The 20,796-nt window shown below is 45.1% G+C and overlaps 1 protein-coding gene across 1 annotated transcript; it reads left to right on the top strand.

Annotated features, from left to right (window-relative positions):
- Positions 1-389: 389 nt before the first annotated feature.
- Positions 390-20,171, top strand: cul3b (cullin 3b). Its single transcript, XM_062552333.1, has 16 exons — positions 390-648; positions 5,462-5,659; positions 10,453-10,566; positions 11,187-11,347; positions 11,987-12,101; positions 12,636-12,864; positions 13,086-13,231; positions 13,731-13,907; positions 14,246-14,416; positions 14,822-14,929; positions 15,045-15,169; positions 15,457-15,553; positions 17,575-17,709; positions 18,952-19,138; positions 19,331-19,476; positions 20,006-20,171. Exons 1-16 carry the CDS (start codon positions 586-588, stop codon positions 20,135-20,137), a joined length of 2,304 nt encoding a protein of 767 aa, XP_062408317.1. The 5' UTR covers positions 390-585; the 3' UTR covers positions 20,138-20,171.
- The last annotated feature ends 625 nt before the right edge of the window (positions 20,172-20,796 follow it).

Here is a 20,796-nt window from a genome sequence, read left to right as displayed (position 1 = left end):
AAAACAAGTCTACTAGACAGGATGGTAAGCATTCCAATGTAGGCTAAACAGTCATCATCATCTTATTTCATTTAGATTTCCAAACGATGTTGGCACCATATGTCTATGGTTGGCACCACCTTGATTATTTTTTTTATCTCTCAAAAACCGCAAAATCGTTACATACAAATTAAACTCTGGATGTTAGTAGAACATTAAGCTACAACACAATAAACGCTTAATATGCATTAAAGTTTCGTGTCTTTTATAACTATATAAGTTTAACAATAATCTTCTGTAGCCTAAAGTAAAGGCCTATTTAAAAATGTATGGCTATATTTTCACAACAGAGAATTTTCATTCTCGCGTGAATTGCACTTCATAAGCCTCATTCAGCGAGAGCTGGTGGTCCGCCATCATTGAATGTGGAGGCAGAGTTGAGTGAAAACGGCGGCGGATTGTCAACAACTAATCGAGGAGAGGGGACACTCACTTACGGGGAAGGTCAAGTGGAAGCTGACAGTCGGCTCCACCAACTTACTCCTTTGTCCCTTCCCAGAGAAGATTTTCATGTAAATAGTTACAGTTAAAGAAAGAAACCCAAGTATGTCCAACCTTAGCAAAGGCGGCCCCAAGAAGGACACCAAGATGAGAATACGAGCTTTTCCTGTAAGTACTGGCCGTAGACAGGACAACTTTCTCGGCTAGCCCTTTACTCAAGCAGTGAGGATGTATGCGCAGATCTGTAGGCCTAACGTATAATAATGAATTTGTAGCTAGATACTTTTACAGTTATCAATCACGATATATATATATACATGATGTATCACGACACATGATTACATTGTCAGATTTGTCATTTAGTTTACTACTAGTTTACTGAAGTAGCTTGAACAAACCGCACCAAGCAACTCGTTATTTAGCTAACGTTAGCTAGCTAGTTAGCTAAACAGTTCGCTCGTACCTTTGTTAGCTAGCTAACTAGTTAGCAAAGGCCCCTGTTGACACTTATTAGCTGCCTTGCTAGCTTGCTAACGGTAGCTGGGGCAGTTTCAAAACGGATGGCACGTAACGTTAGCTAACGTTAGCCATCGTATAAACTTCTTTGATATTTTTTCATGGTGTATTTTGTTATTCCACAATTGGTGTTAAGGGTTATTATAACAATTTGTAGTGGCACAGTATCTTATCTCCTCTCTGTTTACGTGGCAATAAATCCTGGATTATGTTTTTTTTGGCAGCAAGTTAAAACTGCTAGCTAGCTATGTTGATCATTGGCATTACAACAGCAAGTATTACAGCATTACAACATTACCATTAAACGTCAATTTCAAGATCATACACTGAGAAACACAGCTCTCTAGATTGGTAGAAATAATGGAGTGGTGTAAGGTGGCAATATCAATTCACTCCAATTTGGCTGCGGCTGAACATTTTAACGTTATACCACTGAGACGTTTGTCATTCACAGAAGGAAGAGGGCCTGTCGTCCAAGTGTTTGTTAACTTGGCTACCTAAGATTAAATTTGTCGTTCATATTGTAAACATCCGACTACAGTTCTGTCGATGTGGTGAAACTACTGTTGATATGCTTGTTATCTATCTATATGCTAAGACCAATTAATAAGGCTCCAGATGATGCTGTGTGCTATGCTAGGCAGTGGAAACCTGCAGTTTGTGTTTGTTTTTAAAGCCGATCAAGCAATCTCGCCTAATTAGATGCACTAGTTTTATTTCCTACTACTGAAACAAACAAACATCAAGATATTGTAGGTTATATTCAGATCTGTATAAAATTATCATTCCATAAATCTTGTTGCCTGTGAAGGACTGGATCAAGCCATCTGTATGATTGCTATTGTCATATTTGTTATGCACTCTCAGTTACTGCAGGTTGTGCAAGTATTCTGCACACACTGCGTTTGAAGTGTTGTAGGCCTACCTCCCTGTGTGATCAATCCCTATTTAGGCCTATATTTTAAACTCTCTAACACCTTGTCAGGCTTTGTCTAGAAAGTATTTTATTCTTAACCTCTCAGCATCTTGAAATGACCAACCCTTTGTATCTTATGCGTGCCCTTTGCCTTTTTAAAACCAAAAGTGTGATTAGTGTTTGTTATCATGAGGTAGATGTGCTTGCATGTGCTTGCATGGGGACCACTAGGTTAAATGTCCTCTGGTGGCTCAGGTCATCTCTGCGATGTCCAGACTGTCTTCGCGCCGGCCTGATGGAATGCAGTCAGTTCTGTGACATCTCTCAGGGTCTCATCGTCCTTGTGATGGAGTCGACAGTAGTCGCACCAGCCAGTGCACCTCATATAATAACCCAGAACAGGATCCGCTGTAGAGGCTTTCTGCATTTGTGGTGAGGGTGTTGTTTTGAAGAGATGTGTGTGTGTGTGTGTGTGGAAGGCAGGGGGGGTAAGGTGCAGAGGTGGCACCACTCATTTGGATTAGCATTATAGACCGTCACTAGGGCCTCTATACCGTAATGATCTCATGACCCAGAAATGTAACAACCCAAGCTGCAGAAGCTCTCAAGCCCTAATTGTGTCTCTGACACATTCCCTTGTTTTGCTGAACTTGTTTTCTTGTGATACGGAGATAGCAAACTGGCCTTCCTAGCCTCCTGTTATGCTGTTTTGGTAGAGAGTTTTGTTGTGGTTTTTACTGCCTCATTTCAGGCCCACGTGACCACAAATGTGGCAGATCACTTCACTCAAGGAGTTGCAGCTCTATTGATCAAAAAGTCCTTACCAAACATAACATCCACCACAGGAAGGAGAATAGAAAGTCTGTTACTGAAGAGTATTTTCCTATTAAGTTACATTTGAATCAAGTATATTATGCAAATTGACTAAAGTGTTAGCTTTATCCAATGGAGTAACCTATGCATTTTTGTTCATCACAGTGTGTTCAGCTTCTTGTCGATACTGACAAAACTGGTAATGGATACAAAATCTCTAGAAGCATTACTGGAATCCTTGATGGGACTGATTTGTCATTAAATCAAGCTGTAAAACTTTAGTAGCAATGTTACAATATGATGTGAGGTGGCTGTAGTACATTTCCCATCATTGACAATGCCTCTCCAGGCAGAATTGTAAGTCGTTCTGCATGTTCTACCTTGTCCTGCACTTTTTCTGAATATGACTTGGTAGCTTTTATTGTAAAGGGTCCCATGTTGTTTGTCAGGAGGACTAATGCCAGAATGGGGCATTTAGGTTGTGTTGCATATTCCATACTCAGGTTAATATTCAGGCTTCGTTTTAAATCATCTCTCGAGTTTCAGTCTGAAGAGACCACAATGGTCTCAGTCTTCTAATTGGCTAGGTTCATACCACCTTTGGTAAACAGAGACTTGATCTTAGACTCATTAGCACTCGGGACACAGAGATGTGTATCTGAACTTTGTCTACTTTGTCTAACTGTGACCTTAAAAAAAAAGGCCAAAGCAAGATCCCCCGCAGTCTGTGAGTCTGTTTCCTGTCACCTGAAGTATCCGCTGCAGGCGATGTCCCCTAACGCCACCTCATGATGAGCAGCTGTACTGTACAGCCTGCTAAGCAGCCCATCTCATCACGAGCCTCTGTGTATACGTAGGGACTCCGCTGTGCAGCGCCGAGCCGAGTACATAGACAAACGTGTGTGTGTGTGTGTGTGTGTGTGTGTGTGTGTGTGTGTGTGTGTGTGTGTGTGTGTGTGTGTGTGTGTGTGTGTGTGTGTGTGTGTGTGTGTGTGTGTGTGTGTGTGTGTGTGTGTGTGTGTGTGTGTGTGTGTGTGTGTGTGTGTGTGTGTGTGTGTGTGTGTGTGTGTGTGTGTGTGTGTGTGTGTGTGTCGGTGCCCTGACTCAGTGTTGAAGGCACGGAGGACACCTTCCTCCCAAAGACCCAGCTGCCTCTGGCATCCACCCAGCCCACACTCTGGCCCAGATCTGGGCCACAGCTGTCCCTCAGCCGGCTGCTGCGTGGGCTGCGTATGTATACGCCTGCAGCACCGGTGAGCCTCAGCGTGCTAACATCTCATCCTGTGTGCCTTCAGCGCGTGCATCTTCAGCTTGCTGTTCGCACTAAAGGACACACAGATTCAATAGCGAAGTGAAGGAGAATGTAACATTGGGGTTGTGATGGCAAGGAGAATGCGGTCAGAGTAAGTTTAATTAGCCGATTCCCTTTATAATTTTGCGCTAACTTTGCGTGTTAGACAGAATAGTAGTTCCTACCCTGCTCAAACCCCCCGCAGTCTCTCTTCTGCTTCCCCTGTTGTGGCTCTCTGATAGACCCACTTATTACTTATGCATTTGGGTTTCCTCTCGTTCAGCCTCTCTCTCTCACACACACACACACACACACACACACACACACACACACACACACACACTTCTCCTCTATCTATTTTTCTTGTCTCTACTTTCTCTCTCTCCCTGTCTTTCTCTTCACACACACACACACACTCTCTCTCTCTTTCTCTCTCTCTCTCTCTCTCTCTCTCTCTCTCTCTCTGCCCTCTCTCTCTACCTCTACCTTGTGCTTATTCCTGTGTTCACCCTAGGTGGTAGCTCAGCCACCCAAGTCCTTTCTCTCTATGCAGACTTTTTAACACACAGGAGACAGCCGAGCCGAGCCCTGCCTAGCCTAATATTTGCATCCCAAGTGTGGAGTGGATTACTGTTGTCTGCATGCTGCTCTCCTTGCACCACGCTTAGATCACTTCCCAGCTGTGGCTAGCGTACAAGTGTGGCCCTCCATGCATCTCACACGTCGTCATTGGAATGGGTTTACACAGTGTGTGTGTGTTTCTGTGGTGTGTGTGTGTGTGTTTGAGAGAGAGAGATGGATGCTTTGCATTTTATTACATCTGATTACTGCAGCGTTGCATCATGCAAATCCCCCTGCTGGTAGCGTCCCGTGCACCTGAGGGGGCTCGTGAGAGCGTCGGCCAGGCCCACTCCAGCGGAATGAACCGTTTTCAGTTTGTGCACCAGCCCTCACCGGGCCACTCAGTGGAGGGAGAGAACTGCGCCGGGCCGGCCGGCCTGTCTCTGTCTGCGTGACTAGCCCTCACCACAACCTGAATTAACTTCCTACCGCTGCAGACGAGCGAGTGCAGAACACATACACACACTGTATGCATACTGTATGCATGCACACACACACACACACACACACACACACACACACACACACACACACACACACACTAATTTTTCAGGGCTTCTAGAACCAAATTCAAGCGAATGACTAGAGTGCCACTGGTACCAAGCATCACAGAAACCTATTCAGATTAGAGTTTATATTTTATTTAGTACTTTTGCTTTTGTCCAAGTTTGTGTGAAGATTACCTGTTCAGATTCTCGATTTCATTGGTCACATTTCTGCCCCACATGACAACTGAAGCTGTGATTGGGCACGGTGGGGTTTTCTCTGAGACTTTTGGCAACATTTGTCTGAATGTGTCTTTGTTCTCCCTCTTGTCCCCACAGATGACTATGGATGAAAAGTACGTAAACAACATCTGGGACCTTCTGAAGAATGCCATCCAGGAGATCCAGAGGAAGAACAACAGCGGCCTGAGCTTCGAGGAGCTCTACCGGAACGCCTACACCATGGTGCTGCACAAGCACGGGGAGAAGCTGTACACAGGCCTGCGGGAGGTCGTCACCGAGCACCTCATCAACAAAGTAAGGCCTCACCTGGCTGCGCCGCAAGTGTCCGCATCCCATCCCACACCACACCACATTATGTGATGCGATCTAGGAAGAACCTTCACATGGTGCACTCCAAAATCCTTGATTTTTTTACCCCTCTGTGTCAAACCTCTCTGGTGAAATTTCACCAGCTTCTGGACACTGTCCCCTAGCAAAATCCTGGATACCGTCCTCCCCAAATCTTGGATGTTGCTAGGATCGTATCAGAATCGTAAGTTGGTAAAATTGCACCCTTGTGAAGGGTTTTCCCAGATAGCATCACATATAAGGGTCCAGGGCCCACAAGGACCCAGGGTTGAGTCTGTCCTGAGATCCTTTCTATACTCCACCCTCTAGCTCTCTATCTCTCTCCCCCCCTCTCTCTCTCTCTCTCTCTCACTTGTTTCCTGTGTACTCTTCACGGTCATATCAGTAAAGGTTCTAATGGCCCAAAATACATCTTCAAAGCAAACCGAAAGTAAGAAGTCACCCCCACTCTCACATGCCCCAAGGACCTCACTGCTTCAAAGTCCTTGCAGTGTTGTTGTGTTAGTTAGTCTAAATGATGAGAGCAGCCACTTTGCTGGCTCTTGGGCTCTGCCAAATGTGAGCCAATTGTGGTCACTGTGGTCTGAAACATCTCCACTGGATTCAGATGTGGCTAGAGGCATAAGTAATGAGCACCAGGTGACAACTATTCAATGAATCCTCCATGACGGTAAGCTAAGTTTTTTTGGCTAATCTTGGGCCAAAACATTTTGTTCACCATTTCTGACTTTTTATGGACCAAAGAACAACAATTGATTGATCAAGAAACAGATTAATTGACTATGAACATCATTAGTTGATGGATGCTCAGGGGTTCGAAATGATTCCTTAACAGCCTGTGCATCTTTCTGAACAACAGTCGGGACGGCACTATCCTGCAAAACCTAAAGACCGGCTCTGACAAAAGGTGTGTAGTAGTCATCTCCAGAGTAAAGACCTGGCCTCGGTGAAAAATGAGCTGAAGCGAGAAAGTCTGACTTTTAAAAAAGACACCCATCCCAGACCTTCTGTTAAAGTGCTTCTCTTAACAGTGTGCTTGCTGAAGATGGCAACATGACAACGTCTCAGGCAGTCATCCTATAATGAGTACAGGATACAAGCAGGTTACATGTTCAGACCATTAAGCATGGTTAGAACGGCAGTGCAGACATGCAGCTGCTTGTCTTGGGTGGCCAGGCATGTCATTTATCTAGCAGATATCAAATGAATTATACAAAAAAAGCTAGTAGTTTCTGCAACAGCATGAATAATTTCCAGTCATTACTAATTAAGAGTTGGAAAGTATGCCGTAGTGTTATGTAAGGTGGATTTCTCGGGTTCTCTCACCTTCCTCGGATCCATTTTTCCCCTTTTTCTCGCCCCTCTCTTTCTCTCTTTCTCTCTTTCTCTCTCTCTCTCTCTCTCTCTCTCTCTCTCTCTCTCTCTCTCTCTCTCTCTCTCTCTCTCTCTCTCTTTCTCTGTCTCTCCTCTCTCTCTCCCCTCTCCCTCTGTCTCTCTCCCTCTCTCTCTCTCCTCTCTCTCTCCCCTCTCCCTCTGTGTCTCTCACACTCTATCTCCTTCTCCTTCTTTCTCCCTCTCTCTCCCTCTCCCTCTGTCTCTCTCTCACACACTCTATCTCCTTCTCCTTCTTTCTCTCTCTCTCTCTCTACCTCCCCCCTTATCTCCCCTGTTTTCTGTGGCGTAATCTTGCGGCCCAGTCCTGCTGCGCTGCAGGGGACCCCTCTGGGCTAACTGGAGTAATGACGTGATATGAAATGTTTGGCTCGGCTCGCATTGTACATTTGTTATTCAAATGGGTCCATGCTTTAACTTGCTGGGTGCTCGTTTTTTTTTTTTACAGAGTGGCTTATTTGTTCATGGTTAGTATTTCAGGTATCTGCACACCTGGAGACTGCCACTGTAAATTCACTGTGGTGTCTGCCAAATGCCAAGCGTCTCTCTACATATTGATAATTGGAGAGACTCCTGTGGGGTATACTACGAATCTCGATTAGTGGGTTAGCGAGGTATGTTGCGCTCAAAGCCAGGGTATGCTGTCATACGAAAGTGGATTTGTTTTAGCGTCGCTGTATCACCATGGTATCTTATGCTCGCAACCAAACCTGGTCGGGAGCAGGTTATGTGCTTAGTTATAGCTCAAATCGTGAAAAATCACCGCCCTCTGACCAATTCCAACCAATCCATTATCTTGAAAAACGAAGTTATCTCACGTGTGCTAATCTGTCAAACTTCGAACAGGTTCAGCCCCGCCTCTGCAAACATTTTGAATCTCGAAGGCGCTTTAACTATGTTGCGCGTGCAAATATGTCACTACTATGGACGTGCATACCATGCAATATTTGATGACCATCGATTTATTGATGTTATGGGTTAGACACTAAAAAAGACCACCCTAGATTTCTCTGCCGCTCATAAATGCGGAAGTAATCGTTGGTTAACCGAGGCTGTCTTGTGCGTCTCCACGTTTCCCGATTGGTCAAAGTCACCCCAACCACGAGAACGCGCACAGAACTGAGCTGAAAGCCTAGTTTGATAAATTCATCCTTGAGTGAGTTTCGTAATACCACTCAACTCTGATTGCGACTTTCGTTTTTAGCAATCCAGGTTATCCTAAGAAAACCTGGTTATGTTCAACGAGATTCGTAGTATACCCCACTGACCAGAAACCAGTAATCACATTTGAGTTTAAACATGCTCTTTTTGGTGCGTGTGTGTGTGTGTATGAGCGTGTGTTTTGTTTGTTGTGTTTGTCTGGGGCTTGATGCATTTGCAAACATATTGTTGTGTGCTTTCTCTCCTGGGGCCTCATTAATGAAGGCTACAATGCACAAAAAAAGTTGCGTAATCTGGGCTGATATGTGTGTATGCGCTCTCCTGGACAGTGTGGTCCGGATCTGGCCCGTGTCTGGGGGAGGTCCGGTGTGTCAGCATCAGGATCCACACCAGGCCCAAAACTGGACCATGTGTCAAGTGGCAGCTTCACCATGATGTGACTGCAGAAAGCATTAACAGTCAGGAGTCCGTCATGCACTCACACCCCAAAAAAGTGCACCCAGTGTTGATTGAGGAAGGTGTCGGCAAAGATGATGAGAGATGTCTGCAAAGTGTCAGAGTTGGAGCCTTTTGGAGCTGGGGCATGAACAGTTGGAGCCAGGCCACGCCCCGTGTGGTGACTTCTCCTCTGACTGTGTGTAATGTTTTGATGCTGATATTTTGTTAGTCATTGGTTTAAATGAGCCATTATGGAGTACAAGGGGCGGGGGAGGGGGGGGGGGGGGGTGATGAGCAGTTCCCATGCCGGCCCATAGACGGCGCTGTGGCAGACTTCCTGCGCCAGCAACAGCAGGTTGCCTCGGAGCCACAGGGGCTTATCTGTTATTGTGGGGCATTTATGCAGAGACTCGAGGTCAAGGCTGGCATTCATTTCCCAAGTGCCCGGGAGCTGCTGTAATCCTGCTGGCTATGCAGGGGCACACACACACACACACACAGATAGCACACACACACACACACACACACACACACACACACACACAGATAGCACAACACATACTGTTTCTCCTTCTCTCACTCACACATACTCCCGCTCTCCCTCTCTCCCTCACATACACACACACAACACACACACAGATTTACTTCCACAACCTGTTCCGAACCTGATGGCGTTCAACTGAAAGGCCAGAAGCTCTTTCCTCTCGAGTAGGAGCTCAGCTCAGTGTGCTGACTGCGTCTGGTCTGGTAGCAGCAGTAGCACGCTTTCTGCCCCTCTGCTTCAAAACACCATTAAAGGGGTGCAGTCCCGAGCTAGTGGTGGGGGGGGGGGGGGGGGGGTCGGAGGTCATATGTCACGGGGGTCAGCAGGCCTTCCCCTAACACCAGCAAAACAAGAATAAAGGAGCCCTATTTCTGGAACAAAAGAGCCAGACCCTCCTAGTGTGCCGGGGATGGTCCTGCCAGTTGTCTCTCCATGTCACCGAGCTTAAACATTTAGTCCTCCTCACAGGCCTGTCATTGGAAATAATGAGTCTGCGAATTGGGCAGTGAACCCGCGTCTCCGTATTAATGGTGTAGACCAGTGCTGGGGCCAGTGTCTGGTAATGAGTGGGTAATGGCTAATGGTGGGCCTCTAAATGACCCTGACAGTGCGCGCTCTCTCCCTGACAAGCGCCAGGTGGGCGTAGAGCAGCTGTGTGTGTGTGTCTGTGTGTGTGTGCGTGCGTGTGTGTGTGTGTGTGTGTGTGTGTGTCTGTGTCTGTGTGTCTGTGTAATGGAGAATTATCTGCAGCTTTTATAGGCTGGACTGACAGCTGTGCAACCTCATGCTCTGCACATACTCTCTCCAGTGAAAACAGGTTTAAGGGAAATGTGGTTTAAACTGTGTGTGTGTGTGTGTGTGTGTGTGTCTACGTGTGTGTGTGTGTGTGTGTCAATGCCTTATGAAAAGTCAGAGCATGGCTTTGGTGTTCTGCATTTCAACTGAGTGACCCTGTATGCTTATTCTTTTCTGAAGGCCCACTAGGTTATATGACATTGATTGTATGCCGTCAATCAAAGTTTTTACAGTGTATTGTGCATCCCATTTCATGCACAGGTATGAAAATGCCTCAAAATCAAGTGGAATATGAAACTCTGATTATTGCTGAGTCCTTTTCTTTTCCCTGAGGACACATGCTCAGCCCACGCATCGCTATCGCTAACTGCAGCGGTTTCACCTCTCTCGTCTCATCTCTCTCCTGCAGGTACGAGAAGACGTGCTAAACTCCCTCAACAACAACTTCCTGCAGACTCTCAACCAGGCGTGGAACGACCACCAGACGGCCATGGTCATGATCAGAGACATCCTCATGTACATGGTGTGTGTGGCGCTTAGTGATGGCCATTTACTCGCTCTCACACATGTGATTGTTTTCTTTCCCAAATAGGACTGTAATATTGCGTTCTGCGTTCCATTTGCCATGGAAGTGATAACTGGGTATTGCATCACATCCAAGTGAAAAAGCCTTGGATGTATTCCAGTTGTAACACAAGCCAAAGAACAAGACGCTACCGTCTGTTAATTTGCTCGTAACTGTGAAATGCGACTGGGAATACGAATTAAAAGTACAGACGGAGCATGAAAACAAACAGTCTAGTCCTAGTTCTTCAGACTAGTTTTAGTATTAGAGTTTAAGGGTCTCTTTTTTACCTAGATAGTTTTCTCACTGTAAATATTTATTGTTTGATATCTATTTGTTCTTATGCATAGCCTTATTCTACTGCCCTTCATTCTAGTCTTACTGTTCTGTTTTTTTATTATTATTCTTCTATGTTTTATTTGAGTGTTGTACCTTGAGGGCAAAGATTAACTGGAGTCAAATTATTGTTTGTTTACGCTAACATGGCCGATAAAGCTGATTCTCTTGTTCTCTAAACAGTATAAATACAGTAGTTTATTGATTGCTGATGCCCTCTGTTGTTGTGCCCGTTCTCTCAGGACCGGGTATACGTGCAGCAGAACAACGTGGAGAACGTCTACAACCTGGGCCTGATCATCTTCCGAGACCAGGTGGTGCGCTACGGCTGCATCCGAGACCACCTCCGGCAGACCCTGCTGGACATGATCGCCCGCGAGAGGAAGGGAGAAGTGGTGGACAGGTACACACACACACACACACACACACACACACACACACACACACACACACAGGACCTAATGGGAAATGTGGTCTCAATTGCACTGCCTTTGATAGTTAATCATATCTATCCTGGAAGATCAACGTGGGCGTTTATACCCAGACACTGATAAGAGAGAGAACAATTTGCAGGGGGCAAATAGTGAAGTGAACTGCTTATTCCATGAATTATTTATTACCAGACTGTCTTGAGATAAAGAAAATGGCTGATCTGATAGACACTATTTATGCCCCTTTACGGCACAGAAAAAAAAACAAAAACCTGAAAGGACTTTGAGAACACCTTAAACTATGTTTTTAGTCAGTGGCCTGGTTTATTGATGAACTTCAGTTTTTTTTTTCAGCTTTGTATGAACAAGATCTATGATGTGTCTCGGCACATGATGAACCATCTCTACAAATAACAGCTCACATGCATTCTTGTTAGCATTGCCGTATAAGTGGGAATGCCAGAGTGAGTTAGCATGAAGCTAGCAGGGAGGGCTGTTTTTTCCACTTCTGTTGATTTATTCACATTGTGAGGGCTTCTCAGGCCAAGTTTCTTCCATTTCTTCATCTGATTCACTCTTTCTCTCTCCTCCTTTCCTTTTTTCCTTTTCAGGGGGGCCATCCGTAATGCCTGCCAGATGCTGATGATTTTAGGCCTCGAAGGGAGGTCCGTTTACGAAGAAGATTTCGAGGCTCCGTTTTTAGAAATGTCAGCTGAATTTTTCCAGGTTGGTGAGCTGTCTCCTCTTGTCAATTCAGATTGATTTGCATACAGTTGAACTGCACACAGATTTGATTTAGAGATAATTTCCATCACATGTTGAGTTTAGCTGCAGGACTTTCCTACAGTGCTGATCTCATTCTTGTTCTTATAAACAGACCATGTAGATGCTCCATGTGTTTGGAATATATTTGTTCGTCAATAGTGTAATCATAGCCGGCAGCTGCAGTTGTATTTGAATGGGGGCTGGTGAGTTCTGGCCTAAATGTTTTCATGGCAACAGCAATCTTTAGTCCGCGTCATGATTTAAGATTTGGTAGTGACTGGGATAGATTACCCACAGAGAGTTATTTTGCTCCCTGTTGCATGCAGTGCGAATACGCAAAAAGTTCTACTACAAAAAAAGATCTAGGAACTATGCCTGTGTACAGACCTAAGGAGGTATTTTGGATTGTTGTTGAGGTAGAGGCCATGTAAGTGTTTTATAAGCTATAACTCTCTCCCCTTCTCTCCCTCCCTCCCTCCCTCTCTCCCTGCTCAGATGGAGAGCCAGAAGTTCCTTGCTGAGAACTGTGCCAGCGTCTACATCAAGAAGGTGGAGGCGCGCATCAACGAGGAGATCGAGCGGGTGATGCACTGCCTGGACAAGTCCACGGAGGAGCCCATCGTGAAGGTGGTGGAGCGCGAGCTCATCTCCAAGCACATGAAGACCATAGTGGAGATGGAGAACTCGGGCCTGGTCCACATGCTCAAGAACGGCAAAACGGAAGGTGAGACCTGATTTTGCACGTTTACGATGGCACAGGTCTCCGTGCTTTGAACTACTGCTGAAGTTCGACACACATTGCACGATGGTTGTTTTAGCGAAACATTGAAATGTTTTTTTTTTTTTTTTGTGCCATTGATAAACCTTGGCCTTTGGTGGATTTTGCATCTTATGTTGATGTATCCCATATATTTATGAGTCTTAAGAATATTTTCCTGCCACTAGACCTGGCTTGTATGTACAAGCTGTTCAGCCGAGTGCCAAACGGCCTGAAGACCATGTGCGAGTGCATGAGCTCGTACCTGCGGGAGCAAGGCAAGGCCCTGGTGTCAGAGGAGGGCGAGGGCAAGAACCCTGTGGACTACATCCAGGTAAATACGCCTCCACACGCACCACTCTGGGCACACTGCAGAGGCCACATGCGCCTCATGTAGACTCTGCAGCCAGCATTTCAAACAAGCTTAGTAGTGGGAATATCAAAAGTAAATATTTTTCTACTTGGTTTTGCTTATTAGTGTGTTTACATGCACACTGAAAAAAACGGATGATTATCGGGTTTTGTGCTCATGTAAACGGAATAAACTGATATTCATTATCTATTTACTGCTGTTATTGGTTTATGAAAAATCTAGGTTTCTGTCAATATTCTGATTTTTTCAAGACCTCTATAAACCTTAAATAGATTATTCCAGTTACCCGATCATTTCCAGTAATCGTTTTTTTTTAGTGTGCATGTAAACGCGTTCCCTGTTGCTGAAGAACAGCAGTGTTAGTCTGTAGAACATGGACATGGTATAGAACATGGGCGTAGCATAGATCATAGCGGAGATTATATTGTGGTCAACGTTGTCTCCTCCTCATCTCCATTAGGGTCTTCTGGACCTGAAGTCTCGTTTCGACCGCTTCCTCTTGGAGTCCTTCAACAATGACCGCCTCTTCAAGCAGACCATTGCAGGCGACTTTGAGTACTTCCTCAACCTGAACTCCCGCTCGCCGGAGTACCTGTCCCTCTTCATCGACGACAAGCTCAAGAAGGGAGTCAAGGGAGTAAGTGTCCAGCCAATACTCCGGCTACTCCGTCTTTATCTGACTTTAATATCGCATAAACACGGAGCACAAGCATGGGTCATTTACCCTCTTCGCATAGCAATACTCTAATGAAGTCTCTGGCACAGCTGCAATATCTGAAATCATTACTGGTGACATGTTAATGCGCAAAAACCATTAAAGCACTCAACTCTGCTCTAGAAGCAGAGTACACACACACTCTCACGCACACACACATACACAGAAGGACACACGCGCACAGAAAGAAACTCTCTCTCTCACACACACTTTTTTCCCCCCTGTTTTGTGTGTGTGTGTGTGTGTGTGTGTGTGTGTAGCTGACAGAACAGGAGGTGGAGTCCATCCTGGACAAGGCCATGGTGCTGTTCCGCTTCATGCAGGAGAAGGACGTGTTCGAGAGGTACTACAAGCAGCACCTGGCCAGAAGACTCCTCACCAACAAGAGCGTCTCCGACGACTCTGAGAAAAACATGATCTCCAAACTCAAGGTGAGCACAACTACATAGTAGCGTGAATGATGCACAGCCACTTGCCAAGTTGTTATTTTAGGCATGCATTCACTGGATGTTGAAATGATGGAAAATAAAATGTTCCATGTCAGCAGAAGTATTGCTAAACCTGTGAAGTTTTGGGAAACTGGAAAACATTTTTTTGTTGTTTCCTGAATTGACATGAAACCGTCAATTCAGTGTCGTGTATTTCCACCTAAGCTGAAGTTGATAAGTCAAATTTGTTTGTGGAAGAGCAGAGGTGAAAACTGGACAGATGTTGAATGTTAAATTTGACATTTATAAATAGAAATGGTTTAGGATTTGGGAAGCCCTTGTATGACTTGTTGAAGTGAGATGAGTTACTAGTGGTCCTTTGTAAGAGTGTGATGTGTGTGTTTGCAGACCGAGTGCGGATGTCAGTTCACCTCTAAACTGGAAGGCATGTTCAGGGACATGAGCATCTCAAACACAACCATGGACGAGTTCCGGCAGCATTTACAATCAACTGGGGTGAGAATCACAACCTGTTGCCTTTCACCATCAGAGTGGACAACGTCACTTTGATCTAAAAGCTGCATTCTTGACCGTTGATGTAATGTTTGTTGCGTCTGTCCTTTCTCTGCAGGTGTCTTTAGGTGGCGTGGACCTAACAGTAAGAGTTCTCACTACAGGATACTGGCCCACCCAGTCAGCCACACCCAAATGCAACATCCCCCCCTCACCCAGACATGCCTTTGAGGTCTTCAGAAGGTCGGGGAACAATTGTGTTATTGTTATTGTTGTTGTTATTGTGACTGCTTTAGACTTATAACCTGCTTATAACATAATAATAGTAACAGTACCAACCAAAAGTTTCTTTACTAATTCATGCAGCAAGCATAGATTGTAACTCAAGATGGCAATATGTGAAGTTTCATGAGTCATGTTAATTTGTTTGTGTGTTAAAGTTCAGCTGTGTTGAGCTGGTGTGTCTTGTTCGTTGGGTGGCAACTGATTGTGGTGTGGTGTTGTGTTGCCGTGGTGATGGTATGGTTTAGGTTCTACCTGGCTAAGCACAGCGGCAGACAGCTCACCCTCCAGCATCACATGGGTTCCGCGGACCTCAATGCCACCTTCTACGGCCCTATCAAAAAGGTACCGCACATATGAACAGTAACACTATGCCCAACACTCAGGCTTGATTGGTGTATCTTAAGGGATGATAATGGGCACCACAAGAGAAGTCAGTCACAGCTAGTTTGATTTCTAATCAAATTTAAAGTTCAGTATGAATGCCGCACAACATCATTACCTGCTGTGATGTAAAGTTGAGAAAGATTGATAGAAAGATTGATAGGAAGATATACAGTGCCTATAGAAAGTTATCATACCCTTTTGAAATAGTTACTTTATTTGTCTTACAGCCTGAAATCAAAACCCATTTTAAAAAAAATATTTTCCAGTTTTATTTACAAATGTAGCTGTACAACATCAAAATAATGAAAAAAAAGTCAACAGTTCTGAAAATTAATAAAAAATTAAAAACTAGAATAACAGGGTTGGAAAAGTCATCATACCCCTGACTTAATACTTTGTCAAGCTTCCTTTTGCTTTCATTACAGCCATCAATCTGTTTGGATATGTCTCTATCATAGCTTTGCACACCTAGACAGGGGAATATTTGCCCAATTTTCCATGCAGAATTATTAAAATTTAGTCAAATTCTGTAGGGAATGGCGATGGACTGCTCTCTTCAAGTCAATCCACATATTTTCTATAGGATTTAAGTCAGGGCTCTGACTTTGCCACTCAAGGATATTCACCATCCTATCCTTAAGCCACTGCTTTGTTCTTTTGGCAGTATGTTTAGGATTTTTGTCGTGTTGGAAGGCGAATGACCTCCCCATCCTCAGCTGTTTAGGAGAGGGACGCAGGTTTTCCTCAAGAATTTTGGTGTACTTGGCAGCATCCATTTTCCCTTTTATCCTGACCGATTGCCCAGTCCCCGCTGAAGAGAAACATCCCCAAAACATAATGTTGCCCCCACCATGCTTCAAAGTAGGTATGGTGTGTTTTGGGTGTGTTTGGGTGTGTATATTGTGTTTGGTTAGCGCCTGGAGCTCAGTCCAAAAACTTCAATCTTAGTCTCCAAAAAGTTCGATCTTAGTCTCATCTGACCATATAAGCTTTTTCCACATGGTAGCAGAATATTCCAGATGTGTTTTTGCACTGAACTCCAAGCGCAATGTTTGGCGAAAACCAACACAGTACACCACCCAAAACACACCATACCTAGTGTGAAGCATGGTGGGGGCAACATTATGTTGTGGGGACGTTTCTTTTCAGCGGGAACTGGGCAATTGGTCAGGATAGAAGGGAAAATGGATGCTGCCAAGTACACCCACATTCTTAAGGAAAACCTGCGTCCCTCTCCTAGACAGCTGAGGATGGGGAGGTCATTCGCCTTCCAACACGACAATAATCCTAAACATACTGCCAAAAGAACAAAGCAGTGGCTTAAGGATAGGATGGTGAATATCCTTGAGTGGCAAAGTCAGAGCCCTGACTTAAATCCTATAGAAAATATGTGGATTGACTTGAAGAGAGCAGTCCATCGCCATTCCCTACAGAATTTGACTAAATTTTAACATTTCTGTACGGAAAATTGGGCAAATATTCCCCTATCTAGGTGTGCAAAGCTATAATAGAGACATATCCAAACAGATTGATGGCTGTAATGAAAGCAAAAGGAAGCTTTACAAAGTATTAAGTCAGGGGTATGATGACTTTCCCAACCCTGTTATTCTAGTTTTTCATTTTTTATTAATTTTCAGAACTGTTTACTTTTTTTTCATTATTTTGATGTTGTACAGCTAAATTTGTTAATAAAACTGGAAAAGATTTTTTTTAAAATGGGTTTTGATTTCAGGCTGTAAGACAAAAAAAGTAACTATTTCAAAAGGGTATGATGACTTTCTATAGGCACTGTAGTTAGAAAGTTTTAATTGTTTTTCAGTATTGCTCTTTCTATTTTACAGCCTTTTTTTTCTCAGGTGGATGGTGAGGTTTGAGTTATTTTAGCCTGACTGTTTTAGCTGCTGTATTCCTTGCCAAGAGGAAGGTTGAGATTGGAGGTGTTCTAGTCTGACCGTTTTACCCGTTCCCTTCTCTCCCAGGAGGACGGTTCAGATGCAGGCGTCGGCGGAGCCCAAGTAACGGGCTCCAACACCAGGAAGCACATACTGCAGGTGTCCACCTTCCAGATGACCATCCTGATGCTCTTCAACAACAGAGAGAAATCCACTTTTGAGGTAACTGCCCTCTCAGATTATCACTCAGTGCTCATCTCAACACAGCCCTCAGGGATGACACTCACTGCCCCTGTTACTGTAACTCCAGCAAAATAAATGTGGGTGATACCAGCACCAGGGTCATACCTTTAATGCACAATGGCAAATGTTGGTTTTGTATTGTTTTTTTGTTTGTTTTGTTTTTTCAACCAAATTTTCAACTACTGCACAATATTTTGTATGGTGCACTGCTTATGTCATTTCCAGGCATAGCAAACCTGTTGGTCAAAGATGCACTTCAGCTTTTGTTTAAATTTGGCACGGGTTTGAGTGAATCTGGACTTGGCTGTGTAGACGTTTCCCCTGACCTTGACCAGCCTCTCGTCCTGATCACTACCAGGACCGGATCAGCACTAGACCTGCTCCTGAGTCCGCTGCTGTTTTGGAAAGGACTCTTAAAGTCCTTGGTCACCCCGTAGTTTCACAAGCCAGAGTTGGCTGCTGGCACAATGCCTGACCCTCCCTGCCTCTGGACGTAGCCAAGAGCAGTCAGCTTTGAACACAAGAGGCCTGTTTACTGACATGCAAAACAAACCGCCACAGACCGCTGCTTTTGTGTGGCTTCTGTGTGCGGCCAGTTTTGACGGGAAATTGTGTTTTTGTCCAGTTCGTTTTTTTCTTCTTCTTGTCTCATGGTAGCGTGATGTACTAATTGCCAACTGGGTGAATAAACAAAAGTTTGTTTGCTGGCAGGCTTCCAAAAACCACCTTGTGCTGGTGTCCGTGCACTATTTTAGCCGATAAACACAGATTCTAAGCTTCAGGCTTAACTGTTCCCATGCTGACATCAGTTATGAGTCCATGTCTGGACTCTGGTTTGGTTATAACTCCTACCCACAGACCCACAGAGGAGTTATACATGCATACTGAGGTGTAGAGAGGTAGACCTGAGGAGGATTTGGCTGGGCTGTGTTGTGGTGTAGCGAACCAGTGACCTTGTAGAGGTCAGAGGGATAAATGTCAGCATCATTAAATGTCAACGTCGTCATGAATGGGGAAGTGGACGGCATTTATGTAGCACTTGTCTACTTGCATCAGTGCCTCACCTACTCGCTCACACATTCACACCAACGCAAAGGCGCTAACCATTGTCCTAAGCACTGACTCACCAATTGTTTCTTTCTTTCTCTCTCTCTCCCCTTTCTCTTTCTTTCTCTCTTTCTCTTTCTCTCCCAATCCATCCGCCGGTGGTTGCGTGTGCAGGAGATCCAGCAGGAGACGGACATCCCTGAGCGGGAGCTGGTGCGGGCGCTGCAGTCTCTGGCCTGCGGGAAGCCCACGCAGCGGGTCCTCACCAAGGAGCCCAAGTCCAAGGAGATCGAGAACGGACACGTGTTCACTGTCAACGACCAGTTCACCTCCAAACTGCACAGAGTAAAGATCCAGACAGGTGAGTACCTGCCCGCCAACACACACACTCGCACACACACAAATCCTGGCGTTAAAGGGTTTTTCTATTGCTGTTTTACTGCAAATGTATCTGTTCTAAGTTAGTTGAGCCTGACATGACTCTCTAACTTGAATCTGGTCTATCCGTCTGTGTGTCTGTGTGTGTGTGCGTGTGCGTACTGCAACGCTGCAGTGGCTGCCAAGCAGGGCGAGTCGGACCCAGAGCGCAAGGAGACGCGGCAGAAGGTGGATGACGACAGGAAGCACGAAATCGAGGCGGCCATCGTGCGCATCATGAAGTCCAGAAAGAAGATGCAGCACAATGTTCTAGTTGCAGAGGTGAGACAAGCAACAATGGCATCGTATTTTGGGAGATAATTTCCAAGAAGAGTTTGGTTTTAATATCCACACCATTGCTGATAATGTTAGCCTAACCTTGCGTAATTTTGCAAGAAGAAAAGAGTCCACAGTATTGCCACAGTGTAATGAATCCGAAGTAGTTCACACATGTGTAAGCCACACACACACACACACACACACACACACACACACACACCTATTTTCTTTGTCTTTATTGTAACCCAGCTGCGCTATGTTGAGTGCCTCAGTGCATTGAAGAGTGGTTATGTAATTAGGAGAACAGGTCATGGGCGTCTGCGTAAAAACAGGATATGTGATCCGTGTGAGAACGGTGCAGTGCTTTCTCACAGAAAGAGGTTGAGTGAAGAACTGCAGCTTGTGGCTGTCTGGAGAACATGAAAGCAGGATCTTCTAATGCCTGTCACATGCAAAGGGCCTGCTTCAGTGATTTCTAGATGTATGTCGCTCGTGAATAACTTCCTTGTTCTCTTCGCTCTGTCGTCTCCAGGTAACCCAGCAACTGAGAGCGCGATTCCTTCCCAGCCCTGTGGTGATTAAGAAGCGCATTGAAGGACTTATTGAGAGAGAGTACTTGGCAAGAACACCCGAAGATCGCAAAGTGTACACATATGTAGCATAAAGAATGCAAAATACAGTGACGTGGAAAACGAAAACGACAAGAGAGCTTTCTTTTGGGACTGTGTTACGCGCATGAACTGGGGGTTTCTTTTTTTCTCATTGATTCTGGGCAAAACCCTGGGGCGGGGATGGGATGGGTGGGGGGACTGGCCTTTCCTACCATAGAGTTCTGTACCGAAATGTTTTCAAGAAACCTGGTAAGTGCTCTTGGTAATTTTAAATAAATCTCTTCTGTGGTCCCAGAGGAGCTGGGTCGGATCCCAGATGGGGGGGTGGGGTGGGGTGGGGAGGGGTAGGGGTGGCAGAGTGTATGGGAGGGGGGGGCTGAGGAGTTGGCGTCGGAGTGTGAAAGCACCTCACTGTTTCACTTCCGCCTGTTAGAACAGGAAAGCATACAAAAAAAAATGTGCACAAACTCAAAAAGAGACAACGATTGGCTTACACCCACCTGTTTCCCTGGAGACCATCCACTAACCAATGGAGAAGAGTCTCCTCCCAGAGTAGTTTTGTTCCATTATATATCTATTTTTTGAATGTCGGTGTAAATGTGCTTCTGTTGTGTGGCACCATGCTGGTTGTACAAATTGTCTGACACTATTGGCTCTCCATAGTAAAAGCAGGGAGGCTTGAGACGAGAAAGCCTGGCCCCTGGGGACCCCA

The sequence above is a fragment of the Sardina pilchardus genome, chromosome 13 (genome assembly GCF_963854185.1).
Source record: "Sardina pilchardus chromosome 13, fSarPil1.1, whole genome shotgun sequence".
Lineage (NCBI taxonomy): Eukaryota > Metazoa > Chordata > Actinopteri > Clupeiformes > Clupeidae > Sardina > Sardina pilchardus.
The sequence above is the reverse complement of the archived record's forward strand: the minus strand, read 5'-3'. Positions and strand labels throughout refer to the sequence as shown.